This window comes from Zootoca vivipara, chromosome 1 (genome assembly GCF_963506605.1).
Source record: "Zootoca vivipara chromosome 1, rZooViv1.1, whole genome shotgun sequence".
NCBI classification, from domain to species: domain Eukaryota; kingdom Metazoa; phylum Chordata; class Lepidosauria; order Squamata; family Lacertidae; genus Zootoca; species Zootoca vivipara.
The window spans coordinates 13,342,617-13,368,205 of NC_083276.1; the positions used below are offsets into that span (position 1 = coordinate 13,342,617).

The window sequence follows — 25,589 nt, forward strand, 5'->3', positions numbered from 1 at the left end:
ATGAATTATGCCCATGTTAAAAATGGAAGTTCACCTACTTGGTCCCATGATAGGAAATGGATTTCACTTGGCCACACTGTCTGAACAGGGACTGCAGTTGCTTATGGTAGAGGAAGCCGTACGGGGGAATGTTCTTCAACTGTTAAGAAAAATGTATGCCTTCAGACAGGTCAAATTTATGCATTAAAAAAACAACAGTGGTGTGTTACACACACACACACACACACACGGTATATGAGAGAGAAATGTGATTATTAAAACAACAGTATTGGGGAAGAGGAAAGGACACTTCAACATGGCTTCACAAGGCAGAGTCAAAACTTAGTTAAGCTGTACCATTACAGTTGTTTTGGGATCTTTGCCAGACAGCTCCCGGACGGCGATTTCTTCATCATGTTCCGCCAAAGTAAAATAATTTGGATAGAAAGCTCCAGCCATTACAACCTAAGAAAGAAGGGAAAGTTAACTGCCTCAGGAGAGGTGGCAGTTCTCCTGCAGAAAGCCATTCGTCACACTGCAAATGACATGTGCGTGATTACTTAATCACATGAGCCAAACTCTCAGGTTTCGTGGGGCTTGCAAATGTGTTTGTAGTTGCGTAAATGCAATTTGCAATAACGGCACTTTGAAACCAAGCATTTATTTTTTTAAGTCTCACAGATTTTCACTGGGACTCAGGTGTGTGGGGGGGTCTTGACTGACTCCATCTACAAAAGCTGAAGCTGCTGAAGAGTCCTGGAAGACCTGCTCCCTGCCTTGCAGGCATTTTTCCAATTGGCCTGATTGACTCCAGCTACAAAAGCTGAGGCTGCTGAACAGAATCTTGGGCTGGGGTGCTTTGGAAGGGTTTCTTGGCGGAGGGTTGTAGCTGGTGGGTTTTTTATATATATATTCGATTTTGTTGTGATTTATGTGGAAATTGTTGAGTTTTGTTGTGTGTGTTTTTTAAAAAAAAGTTTTATTTTACATATGTATATCTGGAAAAACATCTCTCGTGCAACCAGACATCTCACCTGCAAAATGAATCGCTGCTTATACACATGGTCTTGATCCATAGCAGGGGGGTGAGGATTGACCTGCATGTTGAACGCGCCCATTCTCTTTTTCAGCTCCTCATACAACTCAGCCACCTAAAAAAAATTACATCTTGATATTAAGCACAATACATTCCAAGACCACCAAAAGGAAACTTCATTAAGGCAAAACATCTCCCTCTCTTCTGCACAATGCAAAAACAAACAAACCCACACCTCACTATTTTATTTTTACAAGACTTATAAACAGCTCACAGAAAATGCAAGTATAAAATATACGGCAAACGTAATACAATTAATGTAACAGCACAACACTAGAAGAGGATTTATCTATTTATGTCACAGGCACCAAGGGCCTAGGCCGAAAGCTCAATTAATATTGGTAGGAGAAAAACATTGTGGTTTATCCCCACATCCTAAAAACAGGGTTCCAGTCAGCCACAACACAATTTAAAGGCCATTCCCACCACCTTGACCAGTTTGCCATTTTTCTTTGTATAAAAGAGTGGATCACCCTGGAAAATAGTAAAATCGCTAAATTATGGAGAAGCCAGGAAGCCCCAACCATAAGAGAGTGGCAAGAGAAAGTAATTAGCTACATTGATTTGGCCAAATTGACAAATTCGATAAGGGGTGGTTCGAATAAAAAAATATAAGGAAAATTGGGGGAAATTTGGAATATATATAAAAGAATTTGGGTTTGAAACAAATATCTTGTAAAGCTCCCAGGAGGAAAATAAATGGAAGCAGTGGGAAGGGAAATGAATCTGAAGCCACGGAGGAAGAGAAGGGGAAGTCGAATTGTATAAGAAGATGTGAATATGTGAACATGAAAATGCAAAGATAGGTTGAAACAACATTGTAGAAGATAGGGTAAAAAGTGTTTGAATCTATATGATTGATTATCTGTATACTTATTCTGTTTTATTTTAGTTTCTGTTTTAAAATCAATAAAGATTTTTTTTTTAAAAAAAATAAAGGACCAGTTTGCCATTTTTTCTTTTCCAACTGGTTCTATGTGGCTTCCAAGCATGCTCAGTGGACCTTAAAGGTTTTTCTGAAATATTGTTTTTGTGCTTCTACAAGCCTTAGGATTTCCCCAAACATGCCAATACCTCTTTCACTTCTCAGTGGCCTTATTATTCTGGCACAGTTTTTACTGGCATTCACCATTTGAGTTTGCTGTACATCTATGAATGAGGGAATCCTAGAAGTTGAAGGAGGGAGGAGCCCTTTGCCAGGAACAGCCACAAGAACAGTTCATCATGAGAGGGTATGCTCTGAGTCCCACATTAAACGCTGCGGCTTTTCTCTGCAAGCTGCACAGAGAAGTTCCACTGCGTTCCTGTGTGTTGGATCAAAGGGCTTGTTTGCTTGGAGCAATGTTCCCAATTAAACTCGGAGCGGAGGAAAGGCATGTCTCTGCCAGTGAGGGTCCCCCATTATTTCCTCTTTCAGGGTGCAACCCCTTACGTTCAAGCGGGGATAAACCATTTCTGTTAACTGCTGGGGTAACCTTAGTAACTGAGCACCACGATTCAAGCAAACTCATTAGCAGCCTTTGTCCGTTGTTTGCAGCAGGAAATCTGAACAGTTTTTGCTAAGTTACGCATTGGCTTCTGTGGGCCTACATGAAACGAACTGCATCCGATCACACTTTTTAAAAAGCAGAACACTGTGGGGAGCAGGGAATGGCAGGGCAGGAAATGTTATAATTGGCTTAGTTTTTGTTTTATTTTATTTTAAGAAAGAAAGGTCAAGGTACTTACCATGAAGTGCCATACTTTTAACATTTGGGGGTGGGAAAGGTGCCAGTGGTCTGTACCCTTGAGTACTTCCAGGAAAAATAGCACTGGGCTCTAGCAAATTAAACTTTCCATTACATTACCTTCCTTACTGAAAATGCCCTCGCCTGTTGAGGGGGCCTGGTATAAACATAAACACAAACCGTGTTTATGGAAGACAATCTTACTTGGATAAGAGTGATCGCCAAAGGAGGAGGCAGGAATTTTTCCATTTGGCAAATTGGCACTGGCCATTTGGTTTTCGCCTACCTCGTAGCAATCGTCACAACTTTTGTAAGATTTGGTGGTTAAACATTGGTAAAACCTGGTTTGGGGGAGGGGAGGTGTGGCCATCACCTGCCCCTCCATGTTAAAAGGTATTCCATTAAAGCATAGCTGCCAAGTTATCCCTTTTTAAAGGGATTTTCCCTTATGCTGAATAGGCTTCCTCGCGAGAAAAGGGAAAACTTGGCAGCTATGCATTAAAGGGATCTGGGGGTGTGGATCTTTGTCCGAAGCCCAGGTAGGGCTAGGGCCATGCCACGACCCCATCGGGGACCCTGGGGGAGCTCTAGTTGATGTACATCAGCAGGGCTCCCCCTATTGGTGGTTGACCCTTACTAGACTCCTTGCATTGCAGGCAGGAGTCAGATATAGTCGGTTCAATCCTAATGCCTAAGCCAGTGATGGCCAAACTTGGCCCTCCAGCTGTTTTTGGACTACAATTCCCATCATACCTGGTCTTGTTAGCTAGGGATGATGGGAGTTGTAGTCCAAAAACAGCTGGAGGGCCACATTTGGCCATCACTGGCCTAAGCCAATACCACTCACATTCTGTAACCAATGAAGTTGTGGCCCTAATTTGCCCATTTAACCTAAAATACTGTGTCCTGGTGTTATTATTCAACATAAGGGGGAAGTCTCGGGGTCTTGAAATGCAACAACCACCACCAATAAAATTATATACCACCCTTCATCCAAAGATCTCAGGGCAGTTCACAAGATAAAAATGCAACATGAAAGCACAAACAGTTAGAACAAACAAAAAAATATAGAGTGTGTGTTGGGCTAGGACCGGGGAGACCCTTGGGCCCAAGTGATGGCTCTCTCAGCACAACCTACCTTAAAGGGTTGCTGGGAAGATAAAATGAGAAAAGGGGGGGTAGCTGTGTGTAAAACCTTTAGCTCCCTCTGGAGGAAAGCCAAGGTATAAATGTAATGGTGAGACAAATAAATGAAGCAAAGAAGCTGATCAGAAGGTTATCATGGGAACCCCATAGTCGGGTCTCACTTTGGAATTGTAAAATATACTTGGTCCATTATACCTGAAGGAGCGTCTCTGCCCGGACACTGAGGTCCAGAACCGAGGGCCTTCTGGCGGTTCCCTCATTGCAAGAAGCCAAGTTGCAGGGAACCAGGCAGAGGGCCTTCTCGGTGGTGGCGCCCACCCTGTGGAATGCCCTCCCATCAGATGTCAAAGAGAAAAACAGCTACCATATTTTTAGAAGACACCTGAAGGCAGCCCTGTTTAGGGAGGCTTTTAATGTTTAATAGATTATTTGATTTCATTTTTCTGTTGGAAGCCGCCCAGAGTGGCTGGGGAAACCCAGCCAGATGGGCGGGGTATAAAGAATAAATTGTTGTTGTTGTTGTTTTGTTGTTGTCTGAGGGGAGCTGCTTAAGAGCTCCTGGCATTGAAATGAGTAAGCGAACAACATCCCACAAACAATAGGGGTGCTTGTATAGTTTTCATGTGGATTATGTACGAAGGAACTTACACGTGTGTGGGGGGGGGGCTCATGCCTTGCTTGCAGGCTTCCTGCAGATCGTTGGGCTAGATGGGCCTTTGGTCTGATCCAGCAGGGCTCTTATTGCCCAGGTACTTTGTATTATTGGGGGAAAGAAAACAAAGACGCACATTCAACTCACCTCTCTAATTCTCTTGATGTGAATGTAGTTGGAACGACCCCAGTCGAGCTCATCCTGCGGGAGAAAGCCAGGAAGCTGCAAAACCTCTTCGCCAGGCATAGGCAACCTCAGCCCTCCAGATGTTTCGGGACTACAATTCCCAATCATCCCTGACCACTGGTCCTGTTAGCTAGGGATCATGGGAGTTGTAGTTCCAAAACATCTGGAAGGCCGAGGTTGCCTATGCCTGCTCATCGCTCTCCACCACCTTCAGCAAAAAGGAGGCATTTGCAACAGGTTCATTCCAGTCCAAGGGGCCCATGGAAAATTTCTTCAACCCCTTACACCCATCTCTGCTCATAAAGCATCCCAAGGAGGTAATCTGGGATGGCTCAGTTGGTAGAGCATGAGACTCTTCATCTTTAGGTTGTGGGTTCAAGCCCCACATTGGGCAAAAGAGATTCCTTCCTTGCAGGGCGTTGGGACTAGATGACCCCCAGGGTCCATTCCAACTCTACTATTCCATGAGTCTATGAGCTCATGTCAGCACCCAAACTTCCAGGATGTTGCTGATAGAGATGGGTGGATATGTCAATGTGTCCCTGCCTAATGAGATCAAGCAGGCACTTTCACCGTACGTTTTTGGCATCTGCTGAGCACATTCTTGCTTCGACAAACCTACCCAGATGCTTAGAAAGTTGAGGCAATTTGAATCTGTTGCAGTATTTTAACAGTTGTAAGGTTGTGAATTTTTATTAACTTTATTGATTTATCTTTTTGTGAACCACTTTGAGGTTCATGGGGTTTCCCCCCCACAATCAAGCAGTGTACAGTCATACCTGGTACTACTCAAAAGGAAAGGATGGAGATAAAGCTAAGTTTAGGTGCCCAGCAATTAAACAGTCCAGATTGGTGCCTAAGCATCCGACTGACAAGTGAAACTAACCTTAGGGTGTCTCAGTGTTCCTTTCTTCTTGCTTTCCTGCCATTCCTAAACAAGAGAAAAAAGAGAATAGGTTTTTTTAAAACAATAACAACTTGCTAATTTGCAAGTGATTCAAATTTGCAATGGATTCAAACTACAAGAACATTAGGAAGAACTTCCTGACAGTAAGAGCTGTTCAACAGTGGAATTTGCTGCCAAGGATTATGGTGGAGTCTCCTTCTTTGGAGGTCTTTAAGCAGAGGCTTGACAGCCAACTGTCAGGAATGCTTTGATGGTGTTTCCTGCTTGGCAGGGGGTTGGACTGGATGGCCCTTGTGGTCTCTTCCAACTCTATGTTTCTATGCACTTCAACACAGCCTGGACACAAAATACTCCACATGCATCAAGAGCGAGACCCAGGCTTTGTATATACCACACACATTAAGCGCCTGACTTCCCCGAAGGAATCCTGGGTGCTGGGAATTCCATAGGAAGAGGGACTGAATGTTAACCTGCTCTCAGAATTGTAGTTCTGCGAGGGGAATGGGGGGGTGTCTCCTAACCACTCTCAACATCTGGATCGATTTACAGTCTCCACGATTCTTTGGGGGGAGCCATGACTATTTGAAATGCACATTAAACCCACCACTCTCCATTTTCTTTCCCACCCAGCATGTTTTCCTCACTTACTGAGCTTTGAGAAGGGGAGAGGAGAGCTCCAAGACCATCCCAGAGCCCTTGCGGTACCTTCCCAAAGCCTTAGAAGGAAGGTGTTGCCTTCCTTACCCCAGCATCTGGGAAGGAGGCGAGAGGGCTCTGGGAACATCCCAGAGGCCAATAAGGAAGGCGCCTACTCACCTACTAGGTCTGGGAAGGTCACACAACTGGCTTTGGGAAGCCATCAGGGCCGTCCCAGATTCTAGTAAGCAACCCTCTGCTTTATTGGGGGGCGGGGCGGGAAGCAGTTCCAGAGGTCCCTGACTTTGCAAGATTTCGCCTTTGTGTGTGGACCCCTGGAAGCAAGCCCCCCAACTAAGTGGTGGTCCCGCTGCAGAGTGTAGATCAGGGGTAGGCAACCTAAGGCCTGGGGGCCAGATGCGGCCCAATCGCCTTCTCAATCTGGCCCGCGGACGGTCCGGGAATCAGTGTGTTTTTACATGAGTAGAATGTGTGCTTTTATTTAAAATGCATCTCTGGGTTATTTGCGGGGCATAGGAATTTGTTCATTTCCCCCCCCCCCAAAAAAAAATATATAGTCCGGCCCACCACATGGTCTGAGGGATGGTGGACCAGCCCACGGCTGAAAAAGACTGCTGACCCCTGGTGTAGATGGTACCAAAATGTTTGCTTTCCCCCCTTAATGGCGACACCAGTTATTAGTAGCAAATGGGGACATAATTTGCAAGTAGTGGGGGGAGACAGTTACCTTAAAGGCATCCAGAAGCGCAATACAGTCACTCTTGCTATTCCCAGAAAAATGCCTTTTATTCCTGTCAAACAATTCACAGCAAACTGTTATAAAGTTAAAGAGCAGTCGTCACATTTTAAAGCTTTACAACTTTTTAAAATATGCTTTTGGCTACTGCCTCTGAAACATCAAAGGAACACCAGTACGCAAGCAGCTGTTTCTGATTAAATAAAACAGTAGATTTAAGTAACGTCCGTTCAGAAATGAGATCCTCTGCAACCAGATTCAGCTGCCAGGAAATTATGTTCAGGATTGCAGCCTCGAATGGCAAGTTTAAAATGCTTTTCTTCAGCCAAAATGGAAAATAGGTGAAGACACACAAGATGGTGGATCGAAACATGACTTCATCTGTTTTTTTTTTGCGTAACAGGTCCAAGCACATCAATTTCCTAGTGCTCCCCCCTAGTTCATATAATAGATAATTATCCTCCCCTGCCCACCAACCCTCAAACACAGCAGGGATTCATCCAGCTCAGGCAATACTAACATACATCATCTGAAAACAAAGCAAGTGTGCGGGTTTCTTCCAAACTATTTTGTATCTATATGCAAAGCTTATGCAGATTTAACCGGCTAACTGACCCACTGAAATCGAATGACAGCCCATAGGAAAATACCTGTATCCATCAAGATGCTGCCTAAAAGGTATTACAAAGAAGTTGTTCAAAGAGAGGGCAGCAGCTGAAACAAAGAGAAAGAAACGGGTTTGGTTCTAAGAATTGTACCCCACCTCTCCTTCACAAAAAGAGCTCTAGGATCCTACTTTTACTTCCATGTCACCCCTGACCACTGATCCTGCTAGCTAGGGATGATGATGATAATGTAACAAGAACAATGTCACAGGGGTCTGAAGGGCTACTTCAGAGTAACGACTCCACACAGCTCTGCATTTTATCTTTTATTTGGTGCTGCGTATTTACAGTGCTAAAGGCAGTGCTATTTACAGAGGAACATCTTAACCGCTTGAGTCAGAACCTCCGAATGGCGTTTGGCGCGTCTTTCTCCAACATAACAACTTGGGGAGACCCAGCCTCTTCCCCCGACGCCTCCTGCGCAATTCCGGAGTTGGGGGATCGGTCTACCCCCCTTACTTCCCCCTTCCTGTCCCACCTTGGACGATGGCTCTGCTACCTTGCCTGAGCCTTGGACACCACTTCCTGCTTCCCCACTTGAGTCGGAACTCTCCCTGCTTTCCCCAGTGCTCGGGGATGGGCTGGACCTTAAGAGGGGAGGGACCTCTCTATATCCCTTGTCCCTCACAAACAACAACAACTTTTATTTGTATCCCGCCCTCCCCGGCCAAAACCGGGCTCAGGGCGGCTAACATCAAATATATAACATTGGTCAGATAATATCAGATAATAATTAAATTACCTCCTAAAAACAAGTCAGGATCAAATTAAAATCTAATTAGATGGCTTTCTGCAGGATTAGGGTTGGGAACAGTAAATGCTCATCAGGCCCAACTGTTTACACTGTTCTTATCTGGGCCTGTGAGAATGCTGGGAGGCCTTTGTTATACTAGTTCTTATACAAAACAAGAAGAGGAGTCAGGCTGAGCCGTAACCAAAAGCCTGGCGGAACAACTCCATCTTGCAGGCCCTGTGGAAAGATTATGGGAGTTGTATTCCAAAACCAGCTGGTGGCCCAAGTTTGGGAAACCCTTCTGTAAGCTCCTTTGGACAACAACCTTACTAAAAAGAAAAGAAAAGAAACCCATTATTTTTAAAGTACCATGAAGACACCATGACTTTTAAAGCACCATGAATATTGAGGTTACCATGAAAAACATTTAGTAACCTAGGTATGCAAGGTGCAGCTTAAGGCAATAAGTATACTTAATCTGTTGTCCAACTTACCTATTATAATGCATTCTTCCAGGCACCCAAAGACATGGCCAAGAACCATTAGTTTGCCAAGGTGCTGGTTCACGGGTAGCTGTGCCAACACCCTGCCTAGGAAGGTCAGCTCACCATCGTAAGGGTTCTTTGCTTCTGAATGGACAGCAAGTGCTCCTATCTATACCAAGACGCAAGCAAAGATAGTTGTTAATGGGAAACTGATTTGCCAACAATCACGAAGCTCAAGGTTAAAATTAAGAATCCCCTAATATATATATTCCAAACCTGCAAATATTTATTAATGTCAGGACTGCGCTCTTGTATCTGTCCAAACCCACATACAACTGATGAATTAAGAAGGAACACGAACTCTTCCAGGGCATGTTGGTCTTGTATTCTGATAACTTCAATACTTATTGAGTGCTTCATCCATTTTACAATGATGTGGTGCATGTTGGTTGTGTTCCTCCTTTCTCCCCGAGGTCTCAGAGTGGCACACGGCATACTTTTTTTAAACAAACCACCATTACTGTGAACATTTTATGTGAACCACCCTGAGACCTCTGGGTATGGGGCGGTATATAAATTCAATAATAATAATAATAATAATAATAATAATAATAATAATAATTAGTTTTAAAAAACTAAAAGAAAAGATAATGAAACAATACTGTAAAATTCAGTAACAGTCAGAAACAAAAGTTTTCAGTCAGAAGAAAATAAAAGTGCTCTGCTCACCATGTTCTTCTTCCTTATGCCTGCTTTTGCAGTTGTCAATGCTAAAATCAATACAGGGGTACCTCGGTTTACGAACTTAATCCATTCTGGAAGTCTGTTCTTAAACCAAAACCGTTCTTAAACCGAGGCGTGCTTTCCCTAATGAGGCCTCCTGCCCGGGCCGGTGCCCTTCCACCATTCAGATTCCGTTCTTAGACCGAGGTAAAGTTCGCAAGCCAGGACACTACTTCTGGTTTTGCGGAGTTCGTAAACAGGGCTGTTCTTAAACCGAGGTACCACTGTACTATTTGAGCATGTACAACCAAAAAAAAAAAGAGTCATTTCAACCGATTAGCACACGGGTGGGGAAGTGTTCTCAGATTGAGGGCCACATTGCCTTCTGGGGGCCACATGCCAGAGGCAAAAGTGGGCACAGCAGCTAATATAAATTTCACCTTTGTACAGCAGACTACATTCTACATACTGACACCCTTTATCCTAAATCCAAACGAGCAAGAAGCGCTCAGTTCATGGAGACATGGGGTGCCATTCAACATCAGGGTGTTATGACGTTTCCACCGGAACAATCCTCCCCCCCCCATGCTGCTCCGGAGGTTATTCCAACCCCCACCCTGGAGCCAATTCCAGGAGGCATGTGGGGAGAGAGGAGAGGATGCCCTGTTGCGCAAGGGAACTCCTTGCAGAGAGCTTCTGCTGGAGGGGCACATTAGGTGAATCTTGCCCACTGAAGCCAGGCGAAAACACTTGGGACCAGTGAAGGGCATGGCTGAGGGATAGTGGATGCAGCCTGGGGAAGCGTTCCCCATTTCTGAGGTTTAATACATCAAAATAGATGGGCCCAACCTCCTTTAGATGCAGAACGGTGCGCTCAATATCGCTTATACTGGGAGGAGACAGCGCAGTTGCTAGCAAAGCCCTTGGTTCGCCCATGTCGAGCAGCTTCACCTTCAGCACGGTACTTTCCAGTGGGCGCCGCTGAAAGGAAGAATAAGAGCACAGTGACGACAAACGTGATTCTGTGTTGAAAATCTCTTCGTGAGCGACTAGAAGGATGTTGGCTTTCACTTTCTGGGCTGAGCAAATCATATGGGGCGGGGGGGAGGCACAGAAATAATCTGACAGTGGCCGTGTTCACACACCACTTTAAGCTGTGACTAAATGTGAATGTGCGGCATGCAAGCGCACGCTGAGGTCGTGGGTGCTTTGCTCCTCTTCCGCTCCTGTCACGCTGCCAGGAATAAGTCGTGGCCTGGCTTAGCGTTACGGCAGAAACCCGGGCTGGTGGTTCGTTTTCTCCAGGCAACCCATAAACAGTAAGCCATGAAAGCATGAAAGTTTTGTATATATTTATTAAATTTGTATACCGGCCCTTCACAAAATACATAATAAAAACAAGAACAAACATTGGCTACTTGCCAGTGGTTTGCTTGGAGAGAAAACATATGTGAGTTCCGGCTTGGACAATACATTAAGCCAGACCATGACTTGTTTCCTGGAAGAAGCAGCAGCAGAGAAAAACCGAAGCGCCCATGATGTCAGATCTAGATTTGAACCATAGTTTAGCTTAACTAAGGCACACGGGTGGCGCTGTGGGTTAAACCACAGAGCCTAGGGCTTGCTGATCAGAAGGTCGGCGGTTCAAATCCCCGTGACGGGGTGAGCTCCCGTTGTTTGGTCCCAGCTCCTGCCCACCTAGTAGTTATTATTATTATTATTTTATTATTTATACCCCGCCCATCTGGCTGGGTTTCCCCGCCACTCTGGGCGGCTTCCAACAAATACCGAAATACATTAAAATATCACAGATTAAAAACTTCCCTAAACAGGGCTGCCTTTAGGTGTTTTCTAAATGCCAGGTAGTTGTTTATCTCCTTGACCTCCGATGGGAGGGCGTTCCACAGGGCGGGCGCCACTACCGAGAAGTTCGAAAGCATGTCAAAGTGCAAGTAGATAAATAGGTACCACTCCAGCAGGAAGGTAAACGGAGTTTCTGTGTGCTGCTCTGGTTCGCCAGAAGCGGCTTTGTCATGCTGGCCACATGACCTGGAAGCTGTACGCCAACTCCCTCGGCCAGTAAAGTGAGATGAGCGCTGCAACCCCAGAGTCATTCGCCACTGGACCTAATGGTCAGGGGCTCCTTTACCTTTACCTTTAAGCTTAACTACAGTTTGAAGTGATGTACTAACCAAGCCATCAATCTCCAGACAGACATAGCAAGCAGGACAGGCAGGTTGCTCACCTGCAACTGTGGCTCCTTGGACATCTGCACTGTCTCAAATTGGGGTTCGGTGCCTCCTCAAAAGATTGAAACCTTCTCAAGCTAATTGAGGAATTGTTTTGTCAGGAAGCCCACCCGTGAGCCCCAGCCCACATACTCAAAGGGGCACGTCTAGAAAATTGATTTTGCTTGCATTTTAATTGGACAGCACCCAGTTCACACTTCTCAACCCAATATGCATACCAAAACACAGCCTTCCCTCAAAATTTGCACTCCTCCCAAAACACACACACAAAAGTGCATTATAATATTTGAGTAAAGTGTGTATAAAGAAGCAAATACCAAAATGCACTATATTAGGGGTTTGCAAAAATGTGTTTATATTAGTCAAAACTGCATGCAAAAAACGTGTTTACTGGGAAAGATCTGCAGTAAATTGCTGCCAAATTCTCATCGGAAGAAATTTGCAGATTGCCACGGAAATTTGGAAAAACGAGGAACTGAGAGAAACCGAAATTGGCAGGCATGCAAATATTGTGTGTGATTCTTACCATCATCTCAGGCATGGTGGTCTCGGGTATATAGTTTTCCCAGAAGTCCTTGTACACTAGCCTGTAGCAGTATCCTTTAGAAACACGTCCTGCCCGACCTTCACAGGAAAGACATAAGCTGCTTTGACTGGTTACGTTTGCGTTTAAACTTCCTTGACAGTGGCTAATCCTGAGAGGAGGGCTCGACGTATCCCACAAACGCTGCCTGCTTGCTTTCATTTAAGCCTTATGCTTAAAAATGGACTAAAGAAGCAATCATCCACAGGCAATAGGGAGACACTGGGGGCCTAGCGGCCTTTCGGATCTTTCCTGAATTTTGCAACCTTTGAAAGGGCAAAAAGGAAAGAAACAGAGCCACTCCAAACCCATCAGACAAATCTGACCCATGACCAACATTTCTACCACTCCTGCAAATTTCCTTATACTGTATCCTGGTCTGTAGTTCTGGACCCTTGAAGTTTGGATTTGTTTTATTCTAGATTGTTTTATTTGGTGGTTTAATGTGTTGCAAACCACTTTCAGATTTTGTCTTTCAAATATAAAGCAATATAGAAACAAAATGAATAACAAAAAAATATATTATAATAATAACTTTATATCAGCACCATCCTTGCTGCAGCACTTTATACCCGGAAAACAACTTACCTCTCCTCTGATTACTGCTGGTTTTAGAAGCCCAGCACAGCCTCAAGCTTTGATAGTTGGTCTCTTCATCACAAACAAGATTTCTGGTCAAACAGAAATCAATGACTACAAAAATAAATAAGAATGAACAAAGTTTAGGGAATGAAATTGTGCTTCTGCAATGCAAATGTTTGTTGGTTTAATGGAAGATAAGACATACAAAAGAGAGGAAGAGACTATGCAAAACAGAAGAGCGGTGATCTTAAATGGCATGTTGCATTACAAGAAACTGTGTTCAACTTGGCTCAACTGGAGGCAGTCATAACTTTTCACGGTCGGAATTTTTTTGGGGGGAAAGTGTGGCTTATATTCTGGCCAATATGGTATGATAAGCATCTTCAAATATCTCAAGGGCTGTCACAAGGAAGACAGAGCAAGCTCGTTTCCCCCTGCTCCGGAGGATAAGACCCAAACAAAAGTGATTCAGGTTACATGAAAGGAGATTCCGGAGGATAAGACCCAAACAAAAGTGATTCAGGTTACATGAAAGGAGATTCCGACTAAGCATCAGAAAGAACTTTATGAAGGCAAGAGCTGTTCAGCAGTGGAACAGACTCCCACCAGATGTGGTGGACTCTCCTTCTTTGGAGGTTTTTAAGCAGAGGTTGGGTGATCACCTGACATGTATGATCTAGCTGAGATTCCTGCATTGCAGGGGGTTGGACTAGATGACCCTCGGAGTCCCTTCCAACTCTAGAATTCTAAAATTCTATGGTTCTAGGAGTCTGCAGCCCCCAACATCCCTGATCATTGGGCCAGACTGTCTGGGGGTGATGGGAGTCAGAGTCCAACAACTTCTGGAGGTCCACAGGTACCTAATCCCTGGGTTAGAAAGTTTGGTGGCAACTGGGGGGGGGACCCAGGTTCAAATCCCACACAGACATGAAGCTCACGCCAGTCGGTAGCCCAGAATGCAAGCAATGCTATGCCAAACTATGACTTAGAATGAACAAGTAAAAAGATGTGTGTAACTCTATAATTCATCTCATGGGGCTGCTGTGAGAGGAGACAGAGGGTAAGAAATACATATGCCTTCCTGAAGAGTAAAGATGGAGAATTCCAACAGAAACGGGAGCAGAAATTGCCAATGTTCGATTATTCGTCCTGTGTCCAGAATGAAAACCACTCTACTGAATACAATCTGCATTCACTGCTGTTGCTTTCAGTCTGCAAACAATATTTAATTAATTAGATTTCCCCCCTATTTGCATTGTGCTTCTTTTGCACTCAAGTGAACGAAGTGGAACAACATTATGACAACGTAATTTCGCCACAGCGTAGAATCAGTAATGCGCTTTTTTTGCAGAAAATTAACTGAAGCGGAACTGAAGCAGTGTTGCATGGAATAAATACAGGGCAGAACAGAAAATGATGACCTCTTACATCCCTCTTGAAGAATCGTAAGAGTGGGATAAACACGTGATTAATTTAAATAAGTATCAGCAGTCTGAATCTGCTGCAAACTTTACACACACACACACACACACACACACACACTAAAGAAAGAAAAGATATCTGTGTTTGCTCTTGCTTGCATTTTAAAGAGGTGATCTCCTTTGCAGAAGGTATGCCTTTTTTAGCTGCTAAACTGAAGACCAGATTTAAAATGGATTTTCTAAAAGATACGCTTTTCAGCATGCAGAAGATTCTGACTACCCACTGAAAAAGCCTGTCCTCCTTTTAAAAAAAAACAAGCAACTGTGAATGGATTAAGACAAGGGCACAGACATTCTCCTCCTTACCTCATGGCTGGTGCTGCTGCTACCACCAGAGGTCATGAGAATATTGTCAGCTAAGCTTGGGGCTGCTGCCACCGCAAAGGTCAAAAACAGCAATACTAAACCACCAGGCAAAATCAAGGAAGAGCCTGCGAGGAGGTGGGGGAGTGGGATGTGAAAACAAGCCTCCTTCTCTCCTAGGAGGGACAGGGAGCTCCCTTTTGTTGAGAAGCTGCTAGTGCCAATCGGAAGGTCTTGATCTTGCATTTGTGTCTCTCCGCATAATTGTTTAGATGCTTCATGTTGCTGCCAACAGCCAGCTCACACTTTATAGGCCTCAAAGCAGGTTTCCTCTCTAGCGAAACACACACACACACACAAATTCATCACTGCAATACAGCATTCAAAAGAGTTGGTTTTTAAAAAGCAATGCTCCTATCATATTAGGCCAGTTGATGCCTACGGCGCTTGAGCAAGGGCGCACATCTTGAGCACAAAGGCTTCTCCTGCGTTAAGAGTCCTTTCATGCTGGTGTGATCGTAAAAGGTAAAGGGACCCCTGACCATTAGGTCCAGTCGTGACCAACTCTAGGGTTGTGGCGCTTATCTCGCGTTATTGGCTGAGGGAGTCGGTGTACAGCTTCCAGGTCATGTGGCCAGCATGACTAAGCCGCTTCTGGTGAACCAGAGCAGCACACAGAAACGCCGTTTACCTTCCCGCTTGGAGCGGTACCTATTTATCTACTTGCACTTTGACGTGCTTTCGAACTGCTAGGTTGACAGGAGCTGGGACCGAGCCACAGAGCTCACCCCGTCGCGGGGATTCGAACCGCCGATCTTCTGGTCGGCAAGCCCTAGGCTCAGTGGTTTAACCCACAGCGCCACCCGCATCCCAATGGTGTGATCATATTTTTGTGCAATTGGCTGAAAGCAGACTTTTAAAAGATCATACAACACTTCATATAGCGCTATGTCATCAGGCAACAGCTTCCCCATGGTGAAGATGCTTGCTATAATGTTTACTCATGATGCGTCTTATTCAACATAAGATCCCCTTCAAATTTAGTTTGAAGGTTCCTCTTCAAAGCTTCTTCCCCTTGCTTTCTTTTCTAAGGGTACTAAAGCACTAAACTTAGTTTGCTCTTTTCTGAGCAGACTGTGTGCTCTTCAATTCCTGGTTAAGTTTTCTTCGCTTTCCTTAAAAAAAAGAAAGAAAATGTAATTCAAGTAAAGCTGTAAGTAAGGCATGCATACTCATAGTCAATAAAACGAGAGTCAATGATGCCATATCTCCACTAGGCAGGAAGCAATGACATGGGAAGATGACAAATGGAGGAACCTTCAACTGAACAGTACAGTAGTGCTGCAAAATTTCGGCAGTCTTCTTTTGGCAGGCTGGAGCGACAGTTCCATTTGAAGTGGACAAAATCTCCGCAAATCAGATGTGAAAGAGAAACACAGGTACAATATAGAACACACTAGAATGTACCGGGTTGCCAACAATATTGCCTGAATTCCCTATTTAAAGAAATGTGAGCGAACCAAGGATGGCAGTTCCAGACTAAACAGTTCGTGTTGAAGCTAGCAAAGTAAAAAAAAAAACAACAACCAACACTTTAATCTCACAGAAATAAAAAAGCACTTAAGAACCCAACTTGGGCCACCAATTTGCATGCTTAGCATTCTTTGGTGTGAGCAATTTGTGTACAACCCAGAAGATGGAACAATCTAAGTGCTGCTGAACTCTGATACTTTAAAAATAGTGTTGTAAAGTGTCGCTGGTTTCTGCACAAGTTTGGTATGGCTAATGGCCTCTGCCTTGTGACCATTATACTCCATGTGACATTATAATATCTGGCTTGCCAAGAGCTTTCAATCTCTACTTTTAAACGTGCAAGTTTCTAGCCCCTATGGTAAAAAAAAAAATGCAAGCAACTTGTCTGCAAAAGACTCAAAAAGCCAGGCTTCTGTATACGTGAGGAGCTTCCTTACATCTACTCAACACATGCTAACCACAGTATGAATACAATAAATGCTACTCCCACTTCTCTGTCCTACAACCTCCCCCCCCCCTTTTCTTTACCTTTCTGGTGCTTACCAAACTAGCACCCCAAGCAACTGCACTTGATTTTATGCAAATTGAATGAATCACAGTAAATTAAAATAATATACCTAATTTAATGTGAGTAGTTATTGCCAAAAGCCATAAAACTCCCTCTTCCTGACTTTCCTCCCAGAACAAAATACAACTTTTCCTTGGGGCAGAATTTGAATTTTTGGCACAAAGAACACTGCATCCTAATTTTAAATGTGCCTTTGAGAGAGAGCTCCAAGACAGGGAGATAAAGACTTTAGCAATTCTGCCTTGCATAGTAAAACAGGGACCCAGGGACCTTATGTTCTGAAGCAAACAGCTCAAAGGGTTTTAAATGTTGATTTATCAATAAGGCTAGAAGAAAAGAAAAGCAGAACATACAAATACTTATTTTTATTCCTATGACCATAATGCATCAAAACATGCTTACCGTATTTGACATCTGGAACTGTTACAGAGCTCTCTGCAATGTTTGTAGACAGAATGATCTACATGAGGATTTTAAAAAAGAAGAAATAAGAGGAAACAAGAAATTGTTCATTTAATGATTTACATGATTTATTTAATTAACGGCATTTAAAGGCTGCCCAACAATAATACAATTTACTAGCCGTAATATAAAAAAGCAAGCCTAAAAAAACCCACAAGAAAGCAAATAATCACAGCAAAAATTATTGCTATTATTTATATGCAGCATATATGACCAAGTAGAATCATAGAACTTTAGAGCTGGAAGGGATCTCAAGGGTCAACTAGTCCAACCCCCTTTCAATACAAGAATCTCAGCTAAAGCATCCATGACAGATATAAGAGCGACAAAGACACCACCAGCAATAGCAAAATCATAAACAGCACCAAAAGATTAATTTCAAACCCTGGGAGAAAATACAAAATGTGTTCACTAGGCACACAAAGAACCATAATAATGTGAGCACCAGGCAAGCACATTTTCTAACCAGGAGCCACCACCAGCAAGTCCTCGTCCCCAGCAGCTATCCGGTGCCTCTCATTTGGATAAGGCACCTGGAGAAGGGGCTCAGAAACTGACCTGTCCAGGTAGGTATGGTCCTTTACCTTTTTACCTTTACCTATGGGAATAGATAATGTTTCAGGTATCCTAGCCCCAAGCTATTTAGATTAGAAGACTATATGGGGTGCATGTGGATGGTCTGCGATAGCTACTTTAATTTTTTTTTATAAAAACTGGGCATCTTAGCATGTTTGTAAATAAGCCTTGAGATGCATGTAAAAAGAGATTTATAAATTAACAAATACTACTGAAGCCATTGTTCAAAAATCTCACCTTTCGGTAACCAGCAACTGGAGCCAAGAACACATTATTCTGTTCTTCTAAGGTGACGCTGGAATGCAGCGGATATACTTGCAACCTAAGGAAACGCATTTGAGAAACTTGCAGCTCTTCCAAACCACCTGCTTATTGAGCATTCATCTCTATTTATTTTCTCAAAGTTTTCCGGGAGGTAATCCCATGCCCGCTGTTTACCGAGCTATCGCTGTGATCTGTTTGCACTGGTATTATACCGCCTCAAGAACCATTATCCCAGCGCACTTTGCTGCCCCCTGCCTTAGTGCAGAAAGTCCTGCGGGGCGGAGACAAGTTTGTCACCCAACAACACCAACCCCACTTTAACTGTGCAAGCTAAATTTGACCGCATACAACCGAAACCCACTGGCAAAATAGCAACATTCTGGAAGTGGCCCCAGTAGCAATGGAAGGACACAACCAGGCATTGGCACTGCTGGTCCCCTGGTATGGAACAAACATCCGGCAGAGATCTGGCGGGCATCCTTGCTTTTGACTTCCAGGCATCTCTCAAAGACTTTTTATTCCCATAAAAGTGCCCAAGCAGTTGTTTATTTTTTTCTTAAATTGGTTTAATGATGGCTCTGTGTTGCTTTTGCAGTTTTTTATGTTGCTGCACATCACCCTGATGTTTTGCAAGAGGGCAGTAAATAAGACTGGATCTTGTGCAGGGGTTATTTTCCGGAGGGGGAGGGTAGCGTGTAAAGCCGAAATCGCATATGCACAAGCAATCTTACCTTCCAGAGCCCATGCAAGATCTCATGGGGCCGTCTGAGATTTCACAAGGGTCTCCAGAGCCATGCAAGACCTCTCCAGAGTTTACAAGGTCTTACTGGGCTCTGGGAAACTCTCCCACAGGCTCCGGAGGCCTTTGCAAGATCTTGGATGGCCACGCAAAGTAAGGCAGGTGGAGAGCAGGTGCAGAAAGAGCTTTTAAGCTCGCTGCCTTATATGCATTTAATTTGTGTGTTATCGGCTGGCCACCAAGCACATAAAGCTGCGTTCACACAAGTAAAGTGAGTGCAATTTGCGCGCCTACTGTGAATAAACAAACAATCAGCCCACAGTTGTAAAAGGGAACTTGTAGGATAATAGTTTCTCTTTCACCCTTCTGCTGCCCCAAATAGGATCTCTCAAGCTTTCTGTGCTATTACACCAAACGCTTTATCTTCATGAAATGTGACTGTGCACATACCATGCACTTAAACCACATCCACCTCCCCCCCCCCCACGGAATTGGGAACTGTAATTTGTTAATGGTGCTGGGAATTCTATTTCTGTGAGGGGTAAACTACAGTTTCCAGCACTCCTTGGAGGAGTCACATACTTTAAAAATGTGTTAAATGTAGGGAGTGCATGCGGCCTTTGTTTAATTTTGTCCTATCCATGTAGCTTACTGCAGCTAAAGGAAAATATATTTGGGGGCGGGGGCGGGGAGAGAGAATGACCTTATTCTACAGGACTAGCACCACAGCGCCTCTCACCATAAACAGATTACAACTCACCTCTTGTGAGCCATGATCGTGAGAAGCTCATGCATGCGATTTATTTCTGCCAAACCTGGAGGGTGAAAAATAACCGATAAATAGCACGCTGCATGTTGACTCGGAGCTAAAGAAGTAAAAAATTATTCATAGTCATCTGGAAGATTGTTTATTCAACTGCAAGCGGCTTTCACCCCGAACAAACGTCTCCTATCTGGTTTGCGTTCACACTTTTTGATTCTCCAGCCAAGTGCTCAGATTGCGGCTTATATTCGCATTTCACACCCCTGCTATTGTGCTGTGTCTGTGGCATTCCCTATGACCTTCACCCAAGTTGTCAACATTTACGGCCCAGGATGTTCCAGACTCGGTTGAGAGGCTGAGTGTTGGTTGCCATATCTTGGAGGGTGGTGTTCGGTTTCTAGAGCCTCAAATTAAGCAGGAAGATGGTCTCAGTTGACCAGGTAACAGCCAAAAGCTAGTATTTGCATCAGGCCTGACCAATTCACAGGCTTCATACTCATAGCTGCCAAGTCTCCCACTGAAAAAAGCGGGATCAGCAGCGGCGCGGCACAGGAAGTTGCATAGAAGCGATTTCCGGTGCCGCTCTGCCCTATTTCTGGTGCCAACACATGGGCAGAGCAGCACCCAAAATGGAGGCTCCCTGGCAGGTAGGAAATCTGGGGGATTTCCAGGATTTTTCTCCATTCGGGAGAACAGCGGGAAACGGATTAAAATCCGGTGGTTTCCCGTGAAAAACGGGATACTTGGCAGCTAAGTTCATACTCCTGGCCAATGGCAAAGGCCAATCTTGATGAAGCTGTTCCCTTTTATTCCTGATGAGGGAGCCAAAGAATGAGCACACATAATCCACTTCAGCTCATCCGGCTAGGCCAGGGGGCAGCAAACATCTTCAGCAGGGGGCCGGTCCACTGTCCCTTAGACCTTGTGGTGGGCTGGACTATATTGGGGGGGGAATGAATTCCTGTGCCCCACAAATAACCCAGAGATGCGTTTTAAATAAAAGGGCACATTCTACTCATGTAAAAACACGCTGATTCCTGGATCGTCCGTGGGCCGGATTTAGAAGACGATTGGGCCAGATCCAGCCCCCGGGCCTTAGTTTGCCTACCCACGGGCTAGGCCCATTCAAAACTGGGAGTTCAAAGAGAGAACCCATACATAAGAGTGCATAGATAAGGTCCCAAGTTTAATAATTCTCAGCATTATTAAACTTGGGGGGGGGGAATCAGGTAGCAGGAAATTTGAAATACCTCTGCCCAAGTCCTTGGAAAACCACTGCCAGGCAACTAGGCTATAAAGAACAAATAGTCTGGCCCTGTGTAAGGTTATCTGCCTAACTCTACACAAAGAAACCGCAGCCCAAACGACAAAGATTTGGTAACATTTCCTCACATGTTAACAAACAGTTTCTCCTCCATCCCAAGAAAATAAAAACAAACCTCACCAGGTAAAAATGCCAGCACACTGCCACGCTCAGACATGAAGTCCAAACTCTGGATGTCTGCATGTGTTTTTCTGGTTTTAGGAAAAGAGACAGTATGCATTAGTTTCACGTTAAAAGCAACAATGATCTACTTTTCAAAAAAAAAAAAGGCCTAAGGAACAGATTCGCTCACAATGCCAACGAGGGAAGCTTCCCTTTGTGTTTAAAGTTATTCGGCTAATTGAACAGATGTGTTTACAAAGTGTTACCTGGAGCTACAATTTCTGTAAAATACATGCATGAAGAAGCTAAGAGCAAGAAGCCTACAACAGCCTTAACAGAAAGGGATGCGTTCTTATTCCCTATTATATTTCAAAAACGTGTTGTGTAACAAGCTTTTACAAGCGCTCTCTTTACATCACAGCAGCTGACACTGGAATGCATCTCCTAAAAATGGCAATGTAACAAATAGAATAGATATTTTGGAGTAATTCTAGCAGCTGAAAAACATATGCTTTTGAACTGTGTATCTATGTTTTATTCACAATAGGAATCTGAGTGGCCTTCCCCATTTTCTAGCCAACCACCTCAGCCAGCATGGCCCACGGTCAGGGATAATGGACGTTGTAGAACAGGGGTGTCAAACTCAAATTCATCGGGGGCCGCATCAGCAGTTTGGTCACCCTCAAAGGGCCGGTTGTATCTGTAGGAATATGTGTCCACTCTTTATTATCATAAATTATTGTCACTGCATTCAATTATTACTGTTTTTTGTAATAATGTAAGTAATAACTAGCTCTGAAAGCAGAAACATAGTCAGAATAATGGCAAGTAGATATTCAAATGTACAATTCTTGTACAATTTATTGAAAAATGATTTTTGGTAACTGCACTGGGTGGTGGAGGCTCGCTAGGGTTTCATGCAGGACCTTTGCAGAGCTACTAGTACCTGGAGATGCTGGGGTCCTTCTGCATGCAGGACAGATGTTCTGCCAGTGAGCCACCACCCTTCACCAAAGGGACTGGCTGAGGTTGACTCACTGGAGCTGCTCTGGTTCCAGGGTTTATGGGCCAGAAGTATAAAGCAGCATCCCTTGTTTCTGAGGAGAGGGAGAGGGAGAGGGAGAGGGAGAGGGAGAGGGAGAGGGAGAGGGAGAGAGGGAGGGAGGGAGGGAGGGAGGGAGGGAGGGAGGGAGGGAGGGAGGGAGGAAGGAAGGAAGGAAGGAAGGAAGGAAGGAAGGAAGGAAGGAAGGAAGGAAGGAAGAAAAGAGGGAGTGGGAGGGAGAGAGGAAGGAAGGAAGGAAAGAGGGGAGAGAAAGAAGAGTAGGAAATAAGGAAGAGAATAAAGAAGGAAAGAAAAAGAAAGAGGGAGAGAAGACGGAAAGGGAGAAAGAAGGAAGGAAGTAGAGGGAAAGAAAGAATAAGAATGAGGGAGAGGAAGAAAGTTGGGAAGGACGGAAGGAAGGAAGGAAGGAAGTAAGGAAGAAAGAAAGAAAGAAAAGAGGGAGCAGGAGGGAGAGAGGAAGGAAAGAGGTGAGAGATAGAAGAGTAGGAAAGAAGGAATAAAGAAGGAAAGAAAAAGAAAGAGGGAGAGAAGACAGAGATAAAGAAGGAAGGAAGGAGAGGGAAAGAAAGAATAAGAACGAGAGAGAGGAAGAAAGAAAGGGAAGGGGGGGTCGCCGCCTTGATTCAGCGCCAGAAAAGAGCGCGAAGGGACCCAGGGGCAAAAAGCATTTCCCCGGCCCCAGCTGTTTGTCGGCGCTTTGTTGGATCGGCGCTTCAGCAGCAAGGTCCCACTGCTGGGTCCCGCTGGCTGGGGCGCTCGGCGGGCCACATGACAAGGTCTGGCGGGCCGGATTTGGCCCCCGGGCCTTGTGTTTGACACCCGTGTTGTAGAACAACAACATTTCAAGGACACCAGATTAGGGAAATGGGTGCTCTGCAAAGTGATACAGACTTTAATGTTACCTATCAGCTAACCATTGACTAGTGTGTATGCACCACAAGCTCATTTTTTTGCTGCCATCTCCAGCACTCTCAAAATCTGAAATGTGACTGGCCGCAGGTCTAGGAGTTCTGAGGCAGATCCCCCCCCCAAAAAAAATCATTTGCCACCTGGCCCCCTTTAACAATAATTTTAATAGAACTCAAAACGGCACCCTGCAAAAAACTATGAAGCTAACCCCCCGCCACCCCAATTATGAGCTTTTCTGATCAATCGGGGGGGGGGGACGGTACTGCTAGCCTCTTTATAAGGGAATACAAAAAAAGTCAGTTTTGCAAATCTCTTCTGCTTCATAGGAATAATGAGACCTCAATATAAAATGCTGCAGATATTCACTTCACTAACAGCATCCAGAGGATAGAATGCAACATATTACATAAGTCCTATTTGATACCCTCTGTTCAAATGTTTTGCACAGCTGGAATGTCTGTAGGCTGCCTTGATAAAGGAAACAGAGGGAGTTACGGTATCAGTGTGTGCGGAAGCTACTGTATGAAGGTGAAATCTGAATTGTTGCTTTGCCCACTTTGGCCTCTGGGGTTCCCAATGATTGGCCTGCAGCCTCCTAAAGGTTCCCCGGAAGGGAATGTGGCCCCCTGTTTGAGAAGGGTGCCCCTTCTCTGTTTCTAATGCAGAAGCTGCCAGGTCCAATTTTTAGCATCACCAGCTAGGGCTGAGAAAGAAACACACACACCTGAAATAATGGAAGGCCAATCACAGTCGACAGTACTAAGCTAGGTGGAACTATCTTCCCAACCCTGCGTAAGGCAATTTCCCATCTTCGCAGCTGCAATCTAAAATCTACTTGTTCTAGTGTAATTTTCCTTATCTCGATGAGATTATGACAGTAAAAAAAGCATTAGGATTGAGGTTAACAGCAGCTATTTTAAAAACAGTATCTTGTTCTGACTTAAAACTAGGTCAGATATCCAATGGAGAGGGCAGTGCAGAGAAGCCATATTTCTCAAAAAAAAAAAAAAGGTCATACATTACCACGAAACAAAGCAATTATCTGTCCGTGAATGTTTTCCCCGCTGTTTATTTTCTTATTATGAAACTGCACTCTGATAAATACAAGGCAACCCTGGAAGTCTTGCAAGAACAAGCTCTCTCCAAATTGTTAAAATTACTAGACTGTAAAAAAGAGGTGATGATAGAGGACTCTGTTCTTTTATAATACCTCTTATCAACAAGACGGGTCCTAAAAATCTCAATAGAATCCAATTTTAAGTTAGGAGCCGGCCTTATGAGGCTTTCAGATTTTTGCAGTCACTGCATGCCAGGCTACTCAAAAGGCTGCAGAGCACAGCAGATTACATTGCCTTAATCCGTTCTGCACTCTGAACTAACATGGACATTAAGTATCAAAATAAGATAAGATGAAAAGAGAGAGAGAGAGAGAGAGAAAGAGAGAGGGGGGGGAGGGAGGGAGGGAGGGAGAAAGCGCTGAGGAGAAAGCGCATTGGGGTTCCCCCATCCATATAAGAAGTTCTCATTGCAATTTTCTATCTCTGAAATGATTTCATCCATAAACCACACAGAGAGAGAGAGAGAGAGAGAGAGAGATTCAATCTTGCCCTGCAGCTATCAAAACAAACTCTTCCATTTGACATACCTTAATCCAGGCTTCCTCAACCTTGGCCCTCCAGATGTTTTGAGACTACAATTCCCATCTTCCCTGACCACTGGACCCTGCTAGCTAGGGATCATGGGAGTTGTAGGCCAAAAACATCTGTAGGGCCGCAGTTTGGGGAAGCCTGGTTTAGAGAGACACTCAAACACAGCTGTCTTTTTAAATGCAAACAAAGCAATAAACAAAATCTGCAAAGCCCAAACACGTATTGGTCTATGTAGAATTTGCATCAGTGCACAAAAACAGGCAAGAAAAAGCAGCAAGTATCGGGACATATCTTGGAATGTGGTGCCAAGATGTTCGATTTTCTAATCCATGTTTACAACCCTAATCTAGATCTGGGCAGAAAAAAAATCAGATTGGGGGGGGGGAATACGGCACCACTGCACCGGCGAAATGGTTGGCATATTTTATACCCACTCAATGTAGGAGGTACGAAACATACAACTGGAAAACAGCACCAAGAAAACCAAGAACAGACATGTCCCCGATAGCCTTAAAAGCACCGCGAAGTCCAACCGTACATAGGCTGTGCTAGTGATGATGCCCATCTCAGCTCATATATAGATGGAGGCAAAGAACCTATGCTGGTCAGTCAGGCACACACACAACCCAGTGCACACCACTGCATCAGAACACACACAGCAAGGCCACAGCACACAAGACAGACACACACACCTCCATCAGCCCAGCGACAACCTGGCAGTGGCCTGGGCCCAGACACTTCTACAGG

At 44.4% G+C, this 25,589-nt stretch overlaps 1 protein-coding gene across 1 annotated transcript in view; it reads right to left on the reverse strand.

Annotated features, from left to right (window-relative positions):
* Positions 1-25,589, reverse strand: part of TDRD9 (tudor domain containing 9) — an 81,550-nt gene that overhangs the window by 17,642 nt on the left and 38,319 nt on the right. The window contains exons 9-23 of the mRNA XM_035105043.2: positions 21,240-21,310; positions 19,793-19,847; positions 18,267-18,351; positions 17,394-17,451; positions 13,113-13,217; positions 12,468-12,565; positions 10,542-10,673; positions 8,979-9,138; positions 7,737-7,800; positions 7,078-7,141; positions 5,673-5,717; positions 4,748-4,801; positions 1,014-1,130; positions 337-444; positions 39-139 (exon numbers count right to left, since the gene is read on the reverse strand). Of these exons, the coding sequence (XP_034960934.1) occupies positions 39-139; positions 337-444; positions 1,014-1,130; positions 4,748-4,801; positions 5,673-5,717; positions 7,078-7,141; positions 7,737-7,800; positions 8,979-9,138; positions 10,542-10,673; positions 12,468-12,565; positions 13,113-13,217; positions 17,394-17,451; positions 18,267-18,351; positions 19,793-19,847; positions 21,240-21,310 (1,317 nt within the window). The remainder of the gene's footprint in view (positions 1-38; positions 140-336; positions 445-1,013; positions 1,131-4,747; positions 4,802-5,672; positions 5,718-7,077; positions 7,142-7,736; positions 7,801-8,978; positions 9,139-10,541; positions 10,674-12,467; positions 12,566-13,112; positions 13,218-17,393; positions 17,452-18,266; positions 18,352-19,792; positions 19,848-21,239; positions 21,311-25,589) is intronic.